Source organism: Epinephelus moara, chromosome 24, assembly GCF_006386435.1.
Source record: "Epinephelus moara isolate mb chromosome 24, YSFRI_EMoa_1.0, whole genome shotgun sequence".
NCBI classification, from domain to species: domain Eukaryota; kingdom Metazoa; phylum Chordata; class Actinopteri; order Perciformes; family Serranidae; genus Epinephelus; species Epinephelus moara.
Window position 1 is genome coordinate 11469516 of NC_065529.1, and position 11341 is coordinate 11480856.

Here is an 11341-nt window from a genome sequence, read left to right on the forward strand (position 1 = left end):
ACACACACACACATTGGCTGTTTGTTTCTACCGCTCCCCTCGCTGGAAGCCTCGGACCTCCCGCCGCCCGCCTCCGCCTTGATTAAACGCTGAAAATTAAATAAAAGAGGGAGACAGGTGTCTCCTATTTTATCTTATTTTGTTATATTTCTACCGCTCCTCTCGCTGGAAGCGTCGGACCTCCCGCCGCCCACTCCTGTCTCAAACACGGAGGTCTCCCTCTCCGCTGAGCAGTCACGCCCGGCCTATTAAATAGCCTGTAACCATGACAATGGTGTGACACAAACTCAGTGCTTTAGTGATTAGATAATGTCGGGCTCTGTGGGGTTCGGACAGAAATATGCGGCCCGTGCCGCACTCTAATGGAAATGCACGTGACGTTTTTTTTTTTTTTACAATGTAGGAATCGTTTGCAGGAACCGTTACGCCAGATGTGATGGAACCGGTTCCAGAACCAGAACTTTGGACCCGGTTCCAAAAAAGAACCGGATCCGGATCCCAACCCTAGTCGGAGCTTCTCAAGTCTACAGTCATTAATAATTTAGGGGCTCGTTTACTGCCATCGATTTTAGCAGGGTTAGAGCTTCACACATCTGTGGGGAAAGCATATGTTAAAAGATCAGTCTCAGATTTTATGAATCAAAATTGGGTCATTTAAATGAAGATGGATTTGAATCTGATGAATCGATTATCTTAACCCAGCTCTAGGTGTGTATCTGTGTCAGTACATGTCACTGAGACAATAAGGTGTCATGCTGAGTACAATCTTTAAAGTAGAGGCCGGAGCAAAACTGAAACAAATTTATTGTGATATATCAGTGGTCCCAGACCTTCATCCTCACAGGACCCCTCCTCTATCACTGGGAAACTGACGACCCCTGACTAAGGAGACCAGTCTCACTCTGAAGTCTTCGAAATCCGGCGCGTGGGCAGTGACTTACGGCGTCAGAAACCAATGTAAAAAGGTGTCCTTTAACGCCAAGGCCGGTTTATGTTATAGTTTAACAGTGCCCGACGTAAGGCTTTGCAATTAATCGTCTGGTGATCGCGATTACGATTTTGACGTCAAATGATTTCAAAATTAATAAAATCGAGGGTAAATGATTTTTGGTCACAGATTTTGTCTTCTTTGGAAGCCGCACATGCGCAATACTGCCCCCTCCTCTGCTCTGTTCACTCCACGAGCCTGTCAAGTAGGTGAACTACGAATAATGCGAGGTGCAGGTGATCGCGGAAGATTTCAAAAATAGCGTGTGGAAAATGGCAGAGGGAGAGCGAGAGAGGTTGGTCTGTTTGTCTGTGCGTGCGCATCGGGGCCGAACTCCACCGTGAACGATACAGAGAGCAGAAGAGACTTGTAAACGCGCGACCATGTAGAGACGATGACATGCCGTCGTGTAAACAGTATAAGTCATCACGTGCGCCGCATAATCGTTTGCATGATCGTGATTTCAATTTTGAGCAAAATAATCCTGATTATGATTTTTTTCCATCATCGAGCAGCCCGAGGGCATCAGGGAGAAACACAACAGGACAAGGATCTTCTCGCCCTCAATGGTCGCCATCTTGGCTACGTAGCAGAAGGGGAGGGACCACTTTTCAAACTGTGAACGTCGCTGCATTGTACAAATACATGTGTTTTCTGCACTAAGCACCACTATACTGTTGTCGGGTATAAACCAGCAGTATGTTTGTTGGGTTCATTTAGCAGTCTGTAATGATTTGGTACCGTGAACGGTAACGCGAATGCTAATGCTAGTTTGGTAACTAGCTAATTTGCGGTTGTCATTTCCGGTGAGTGCACAACGGCCGTGTTTGGTTTGAGACAACACTACCCTGTCGAAATTTGCGCACTACACCAATAAGTACATAGTACACATAGTATACTACATGGAAGTGTACTGACGGAAGTATGTGATTTGAGACAAAGACAAACTGGTGCATAAAGTTTCACCAGAATTCAGGAAATGACACGTTTGATGCTCACAATCTTCTTGTCGAGGACCTCCAACCCCCCCATCTCACATGTCTACCCTTTCTCCTGTAGAAACCTGTAAAAGTCGACATCTGTTCATATAAACTTTGACTTTTAAAGAAAATCATTAAACAGATATTTAGGATATATTTCATATGGACAATAATCACACCTTCACATCCCCCCTGTCAGTAACACTACATAAAGACACAGCCGAGTCTTTGACCGTCAGAACGTCTGAACGCTGTGATGTCACTCAGTCTGACAGTTTGATTCCTGAGCTGCAGATAAAAGACAGATCCTCCCTCAGTGGAGCCAACGTCGACGTACCGCTCTGTGCTCGGCACTGATGAAGAGAGGAAAACACTCCTCCTCCTCCTCCTCCTCCTCCTCTTCTTCCTCTGGAGTCTCTCAGTCTGTCACCAACTGTTCACTCATTCATTCATTCACTCACTGACATCACAGAGACTGGAGGTCAAAACAACATGTTGGTGACTGACTGAAGACACATGTTGTTTCTTCATAATAACTCCTCGTCTTTATTTTAAGGCCAGAATCAAAACTGAAATCACATTTTTAAATGAAAAGCTGTTTTTTTATTTGTTGGTTTGCTGCCAAGGGTGTTTTTAAAGTTCCTCTGCTGGTGTTAATTAAACCCTAAAACCTCGTCTCTGTGCATCAACATGACATTTGGAAGATTTTTTGTAAAAAGAAATCTGTTTCATGCTTTCAAATGGTTTAGATTTAACTCTACACTCATTTAGGTCCAGATATTATGTCTGTCCAGATGTTTATGTAAACAGATATTTTCCCCTCCGTCCACACGACCTCACTTTTCAAAATATCTCTGTCTACACTAGAACGCTAGAACGATTCCAAACGCTGATGTGTGCTGGGTCACACAGACAGTGTTCACACAGACAGCGTTCACACAGACAGTGTTCACACAGTGTCCGCACAGACAGTGTCCGCACAGACAGTGTTCACACAGACAGTGTTCACACAGACAGTGTCACACAGAGTGTTCACACAGACAGTTTTCACACAGACAGTGTTCACACAGACAGTGTTCACAGTGTTCACACAGACAGTGTTTACACAGACAGCGTTCACACAGACAGCGTTCACAGTGTTCACACAGACAGTGTTCACACAGACAGCGTTCACACAGACAGTGTCACAGAGTGTTCACACAGACAGCGTTCACACAGACAGCGTTCACACAGACAGTGTCACACAGACAGTGTTCACAGTGTTCATACAGAGTGTTCACACAGACAGTGTTCGCACAGACAGTGTTCACACAGACAGTGTTCAGTGTTCACACAGACAGTGTTCAGTGTTCGCACAGTGTTCGCACAGACAGCGTTCACACAGACAGTGTTCAGTGTTCACACAGACAGTGTTCACACAGACAGTGTTCAGTGTTCACACAGACAGTTGTTCAGTGTTCACACAGACAGCGTTCACACAGACAGCGTTCATAGAGACTGTTCGCACAGACAGCATTCACACAGACAGTGTTGTTGCTGTAACTACTGTATTTCCACATATTTATGGAGCCGTACAGCTGCTGCTGCATCATCAACAACATGGTCCTTCAAATATTTCACAATAAAAGCCTTGTGTTAACAAATGAAGGCATTCTGTCCACAGAAACGTTGTCGGAGGGCTTTTATTTTGAAAAAGAAACAGCAAGTGTTGAGTCAAAAATAAATACTTAACAGATATAAACATTAAAACTGTAGTGAAAGAGTTGTAGTAGAGAAAAGTGTCAGCACTGTGAACTGGCCGGTCTGAGCTCGACTCAAGCCGGCTGATGGTGTCACCTGACACTCAGCTGGTCGAAACTTGTCTTGTCTTGTCGTGAAACTGGACTTTAAACCTCAGATGCTGACGTGGAGCAGAAACACTGAATGTCTCAGTGTTGAGTTTAAGTGCAAAGTCGTCATCAGACCAAACGGTGCTAACAAAACATTACCAAACAGGTAGTCCGCCATTGTTGTTGTTGTTTCCAGTGTTTGCTCTTTGCTCATAGCATCAGTGGGCATGCACGACTGGAGACGATGACGTCATCGTTTTGATAAATCTACACCTTAGTGGGCATTTTGAAAAATTTCCATTTTAGGAACCTAAAACTCTGTTTGTGTGGACGAGAGGCCCAAACATAGAGGAAAATATCTGTTTACAAAATGTCTGGCCTCATGGAACTACGAAGATGCAAATTAGCCCCACCCCTCAGCCGCTCACCTGCAGCTGCTCACCCTCAAGCCCCGCCCTGCAGGGTGACGGGATTGGTTCCTTAGGTTTTTGTCGTCAGTACACTGCAGCTCCACCTGAGCGCCTGCCTTCAAAGATACCTCCAACAACAGACTTTAAACTTTGAGCTCCTGATGAAACCTGTCTGTGTGTAGTTCTCGTTTCATCCAGCACTTCAGACTTTAATTCTTTCCCTCCGTCGTCATCTCTCCTCTTCCTCTCTCCCTCCATCACTTCCTCTCTGCAGCCTCATAAAGACTTCCTTTCTAAATGTCACATAACACACTCTCTCCGTCACCCTGAGAGACGAGGGTGTGTTTGTGTGTGTGTGTGTGTGTGTGTGTGTGTGTGTGTTGGGGGGGGTTAGTTTCTATCAGGACTCCATTGTTTCTCTGCAGCAGCAGGCCGACCTTTAGCTTGTTTGTTTGGTAACCGTTGGCGACCGGCGAGTGTTGCTGCTCGCTGTGACTGTTAACGAGCGGACGTGTTGTTGTTGTTGTTGAGGCCAGCCCTGCTCCCTCTCTGCTGCGGAGTACGATGTCCCTGCTGGGACAAAAAGTCACATGACATGATTAAAAATAACAGTGAAGAGAGTCAGCTGATTGTTTTCTGCTTCACAAAAGTACAAAAGTAAAACTTCTCAATCTGCAGAATAATATTATGTTATTTAATTTGAATTATTGATGCACTGATGTGTCGATCAGTTTAATGTTGCAGCTGCTGAAGGTGACGCTCACTTTAATGACTTTATAAACTGCTTCTACCTCTGAGATGGAGGAGAAGTATGAAGTGACAGAAAATGGAAATACTCAAAGTACCTCAGTCGTGTGTTTGAGTCCAGCACATCACTCCAGGGACAAACCATCAGACGGCGTCTCCCTCCTGCTTCAGTCTGATAAAAACATCACGTGTTTCTGTCTGAGGAACAGAAAGCGTCAGCAAATCTGTGGAAGGTTCAGCTGATCTGAACAAACTGCAGCAGCTCCTGTTTCCTGGGGAAAGATTACAGCGTCGCTCCAAACACCACACTTCCTGTGTGAACACTGGGCCGAACTAATCTCTGGACTCTCAGCTTCCTGACAGAGAGTCCAACAACAGACGGCTGGACTCAGAGAGGGAAAATATGATGTCAGGGTCCACGAGACATAAACACACACACACACACACACACACACACACACACACACACACACACACAGTAAGGAGTTGAGGTGTCAGTTTAAATCAAGAATCAGCTTAAGTTCAAACATTAAAGCTGTCCAGTAGTTGAGGTTTAAGCAGCGTGTTGATTTGCTCCATCCTCCTTGTTGGCGGCCGTCAGGGAATCATCGCGCTGTGGGAATTAGCACACGTTCATTTTAATCACAGCAATCGTAGACTGTAGTGATGCTGGGAGAGTCATCCACCCGACAAGATCACTATTAACGTCACTTCATATTATCTCACAGTTATCTTTTACAGTTCGGTTTAGTGAGGGGTGGATAGTAATGCCCGAAGAAGTAATTTTGGATCAGGATGATATCATGCCTCACATCACACATGGACGATATTACCGACGTATTATTTTGTAAAAGCACATGAAATTTTCTTTCCAACTGATTTTATATCCAGAGAATGAGCCACGTTCATTAAAGGGTTTGAGAACGTCAGGAGCAGACACCTCCAGGTCAGAGATATACAATACAATATCATCTGCATATAGGAACATTCATCACCCCTGTTTTTGTTATTTTTACTTACCCTGCAGTTTCATGTTCTTCATTCATGTTTGATCTGCTTCCTGTTTTATTTTGTAGATTCTCTCCTCATGTATCGTGTCTGGTTTTACTTCCTGTCTCTGTCTGTTTCCTGTCACACCTGTCTCGTGAGTCCCTCCCTGTTCCCAGTCTTCCCCTCACACCTGTTCTGTGTTAGTCTTGTTTGCTCCACCCTAGTGTTCCTCTCCACACCCTTGTTGTCAGCCAATCACCATTTCCCTCATGTAGCTCATGTCCTCCAGCCGTATCTCCTTCTTGTCATTAGTCTTGTCCTTTGTCAGTTCGTCCTGCGCTCATCCCCGTGTTCATGGTGTCATTCCCTGCTCAGTTTCCTGCCTGGTATCTTGTGAACCTGAGTTCATCATATTTCAGTTTAGTTGTGGTTCTGTTTTCATCTGGACTTTAGTTACCTGCCTGTTCCAGATGTTTTTCATCAGTTGCATTGAAGCTCGCCTTTTGTTCATCCTTAAACCTGCCCGCCGCTCTGAGCTTGGGTCCTCCCACAACTGATTTATGACACTTCAGGCTGCAACAATACCAAAAACAGCCTGTTATATCCTGGAGGGGCCGGACCAGGCTGTTCTCACAAACTGTTCGTATGTTTTCCTACAAAAAGCAATGCACCCAAATTTGTATATGTCCCAGGTATTTTGAAAGGCTGTGATCATGTGACCAATGCGCTGACTTTCCCCTGGAGCGGCATGTTCGGATCTGTGTGAACGTTTTTGTTTTTTAATTTCAACTTTTTTTTAAGATGATATTTTTTGGGCTTTTTTGCCTTTATTGGACAGTTGAAGTGTAAACGGGGAGAGAGAGGGGATGACATGCAGCAAAGGGCGGTAGGACTGAATCGAACCCATTGCCGCTGAGGCAGAGACATTGCCTTTGTTCATGGGACGATATCATACGAACCATTTTGTGAGAATACTTTGACTGGCTTGATGTCACTATATTTGAATGTTTTCAGCGCTGTGATACCTGCTGCTGACGGTCTGTCACGCACATAAACGTCTCCAACACAGAAGATAGATGACAGAGTCTCTGCAGACAAATACATTTTCACACACTGAGGGCAGGTCATAACTGCTGTGTGAGTCTGTATGTTGTTTTTAAAGAAACTCCTGCAGAGTGAGACGTCAGTGTTTGTGAAGTGAAGAGTGAGCTGAAGGTGAATGAATGAATGAACAGCCATGTGCTGAACGAACTCTGGACGTGAGTTACGACTAACTGATGTCGTCATTCAGCCACAAACACTCCGATGATTTATGATGGGCTCTCTGACTCTGTTTCCTGATTGGACGATCCATCAGAAACTTTAACCGTGTCAGCTTAACGTTCCTGACGGGGTGAACATGAGGTTTTCATTGGTCCGTTTAAAGACGACACCAGTTGATGTGATGAAAACATGATGAAGTCGGTCCTGTTAAAGAGGTGAGGCCGAGCTGTGAGTCATGTGTGGCTCTGTGACAGCGCTCTGACCGACTGTGTATAAATGTAGAAAACAGAAAGAAAGAGTCATCACGCTGAAAGTTGGTTTTCAGCTCAGGAACAGCTCAGAGTTCCCCCTCAGATTCCTGAGTGTGTGTGTTATCCCGTGTGTGTGTGTGCATGTGTTTCCGATTTAAACTGACCTCATTCCTCAGCCCGGGGGCTGGATGACATCATCCTGCAGCAGATCTCCTCTGTGCCGTCCATGGATCAAACTTTCACATTAAAAACAGCCTCCTGACAGCTCACAGATAAACAACGTGGAGCTGTGAACTTTTATTTTGGCGAGCAGAACTAACGCTGTTGGAGGAGAACAGGAAACTGGGTCACATCAGCTGATCAGCAAACAACAGTCAGTTCAGAAGTTATTAAACCACAAACAGAGAGTTTACTGACGTCTCATTGGCCCACAGGTTTCTGTTAACACACAATTACAGCTTTAAGTACATTAAACTGCTGGTAACCATGGCAACAACATGATGATGAGTGCCACGTTACTGAGAGGTGAAACTAACTGACCATAGAAACTTTTCCCTAAGTGGATGATGACTCAGCAGCATCACATCTGTTCATATTAACACCAACATGTCTTCATCCAAACTGTCTCCGTCCCTTTGTCCGTCTCTCAGACTCGAAAGCCATCGTGGACGGGAACCTGAAACTGATCCTGGGTCTGATCTGGACCCTGATCCTGCACTACTCCATCTCCATGCCCATGTGGGAGGACGAGGACGACGAAGACGCCAAGAAACTGACCCCCAAACAGCGTCTGCTGGGCTGGATCCAGAACAAGGTGCCCCAGCTCCCCATCACCAACTTCCACCGAGACTGGAGGGACGGGAAGGCACTGGGAGCACTGGTGGACAACTGTGCACCTGGTAGGTGCTGGGGATGAGAGGGTACACCATTATCTGTATCTGTGTCTGTGTCTGTATCTGTGTCTGTATTTGTGTCTGTGTCTGTATCTGTGTCTGTATCTGTATCTGTATCTGTGTCTGTGTCTGTGTCTGTATCTGTATCTGTGTCTGTTTCTGTGTCTGTATCTGTATCTGTATCTGTGTCTGTATCTGTGTCTGTTCAATGGACTAAATTTTCTGTACTCGAAATGTGTGTGGCTTAAACTGGCGTTAACTGACATTAACAGGAGAGGAAATTATCTCATGTTGCTGCAGCTCACACATGACTGACGTGTGTCTGTCCGTGTTGCCTTCAGGTCTGTGTCCAGACTGGGAAACATGGGATCCCAGTCAGCCGGTGGAGAACGCCAGAGAGGCCATGCAGCAGGCTGACGACTGGCTCGGAGTGCCGCAGGTAATGTTTGACCTCTGAATTCAGTTTTTCTCACAGTGCAGCAATCGCACCCTGAAAAAAGGTGCTTGGGAGTGTGTGCATGCCGACACAACGTAGCTCAGGTGTGTGAGCGCACCTGCTGAACGTCTACATTGAAAACATTAAGGAATATTACAGGTGTTTGATTTTTCCCACATGGAAATTCTGACCAATCAAGAGCAGCTTTCTCACACAAGGCATTTGATCTGGTCCTCTTGTAAATGCTGCCGTGAGAACACGAACCAACTCTAGGCAATTATACAACTTTGGAACAACATGAGTCCCTGATTCAGACCAGAGGAGACCACTCTAGGGCTGACAGCAGCCTTAAAAAAATTTGTTTAACTGGTTTATCAGGATAATCTCAAAGAGAAAATTAAATAGAAAAATAAAACATTCAGTCATTTTTATTTTAGTGTCGTCCTTTTTTCCTGTTCAGTGATATTATTCACCAACATAAACCCCTTTTGTTTTTATCAGCTTAATATGGATTTTTTTCTCCGTCATTTCCCAGATATTTTCCTATAAATGGACAGCTCACAGCAAACCTGCAGTCGCTGCAGCAAAACAAAGCCTCTACACATGTGGCGTCCGCTTTCCAATACTGGCTCTGTAATCTCAGAATCTGAGCTTCAGTCCAGTCAAACTCAGATGAAATGTGCTCAGCGTCGGTTATATCACAGCCGAGCAGAGAAACCCTGACACAGATGATATAATGAGAGTCTCAGTGTGTAATCAGCGTGTGAACAGAGTTGTAGTCGCGCTGGATCCAACGGGCAGCATCAGGAACTTTCCTCTCCGTCACACGTGTTAAATGGCGCTCTGAACTATTTCCAGCCTGCAGAACGATCCTGCAGCCGGCGGTTTGAATCAGCAGCAGAGTGAAGCAGGAACACAAAGGGTTCGATCAGATGATGTTAAAGACATAAAGTCAGAGTTTCCATCTTTACACAATCAGTGTGTGTGTGTTTGTGTGTGTGTGTGTGTGTGTGTGTGTGTGTGTGAGGATGATGATGTGATGAAACAGATGGTTTTATATTTAATGAGACAGACTGTTGATTAAAACCTTCATTTGTTCTCTACATGTTTAGATTATCACTGGAAACTGTGAGTCTGATCGAAGCTCTTAAAATGATCAAGTAAACTCTGATGGAGACAGTTAATGTGTGGGGGCAACAACAACAACAACAACAACAACAACAGAGCGAGAGTTATTTGGTCTTCTTTGATGTGATGATGTCACTTTAATGTCTGTGTAGTAATTGATCATTTTTGTGCAGGATGTAAAAGTTGCACCCACACATTAACTGTCACCTTCAAAATGGCCGACCAAGTTTATAAAACAATCGCTTGACTCCTGGCCAAAACTCTGACTACTTCTGTGCTTGTGCATCCAATTGAAATGCATGCCCTTTATTTTGAAGGAGAATTTGGACATAGTGTTACTGATGCTTTTATGTCAGCGGGGGTTTGAACACATCGTCCTGCGCTGCTAATGAACAACAGAGTCCGTTAGAGGAGCAGCTGTTCAACATGTGTTCGCTCAGACTCCGTCATTAGTCTCTCTCCTCAGTCTCGTTATGTTCATTAATTAAAATCTTCTTTGATGTGTCGCTCTTTAAACCAGCTTCTTGTTCATGATCAGGATCATCTGCGTCATGTGTTCACGCCCTCGCTCTTCTTCAGGTGATCGCTCCAGAGGAGATCGTGGATCCCAACGTGGACGAGCACTCTGTGATGACCTACCTGTCTCAGTTCCCCAAATCTAAACTGAAGCCCGGCGCCCCCCTGAGGGCGAAGACGCTGCACCCCAAGAGGGCCAAGGCCTATGGGCCAGGTGAGGAAACACACAACCCTGAAGTCCGCTCAAAAACTGATCACTTTAAATCCACATTTATTGAATTTCCCAGCGAGAATATACACGTCTGATACAGATTCTTTTGCTCTGAAGATGCTGGTTAACAATATTTGCACACTGTTCAGTATCTTAAAATATGACCACAGGAAGTGTTAATCGTTATTTCACAGAGCTGTGTTCTGGTCAGAGTGGAGGAGCCTCTGAGGCAGCATTTAACATGACACATCTGCTCACTGTTTTAGTTTCTCCTGAAACCTCTCAGCCTTCACATCAACGTCAGGTGTGCAAAGTCATCTAGAGGACTGGTTCTGGCCCCCGGGCCGTATGTTTTAAGAGTGTTTTCACATTTAGTCCTTTTTAAATGAACCCAACTCAGTCCTCTTAAAGTGCACCAAAAAGTGGACCAACAGAAAAGGGACTCAGTTCTTTTTGTGTTCACACTGTAGCCTTTATCTTAATGAGGAAAACTGTGTGCGTGTGTGTGTGTGTGTGTGCGTGTGTGTGTGTGTGTGTGTGTTCCACGTTTTTCTCCTCACTGACTTGGTCAATCCATGTGAAATTTGGCACAGTGGTAGAGGGTCATGGGAGGATGCCAATGAAGCAATATTACATCAATTGGCCAAAGGGGGGCGCTATAGCAACCCATTGAAATGTCAAACTTTGAATGGGCATATC

The 11341-nt window shown here is 45.0% G+C and overlaps 1 protein-coding gene across 6 annotated transcripts in view; it reads left to right on the forward strand.

The window, feature by feature from the left end:
- Positions 1 to 11341, forward strand: part of LOC126386069 (filamin-C-like) — a 218438-nt gene that overhangs the window by 15255 nt on the left and 191842 nt on the right. For all 6 annotated transcript variants that reach the window (XR_007569462.1, XM_050038175.1, XM_050038171.1 and 3 more), the window contains exons 2-4: positions 8109 to 8357; positions 8693 to 8790; positions 10495 to 10645. Coding sequence is in view for 5 of the 6 variants with exons in the window: in XM_050038175.1 (XP_049894132.1) it covers positions 8109 to 8357; positions 8693 to 8790; positions 10495 to 10645 (498 nt within the window). In the remaining variant the exon portion in view is untranslated. The remainder of the gene's footprint in view (positions 1 to 8108; positions 8358 to 8692; positions 8791 to 10494; positions 10646 to 11341) is intronic.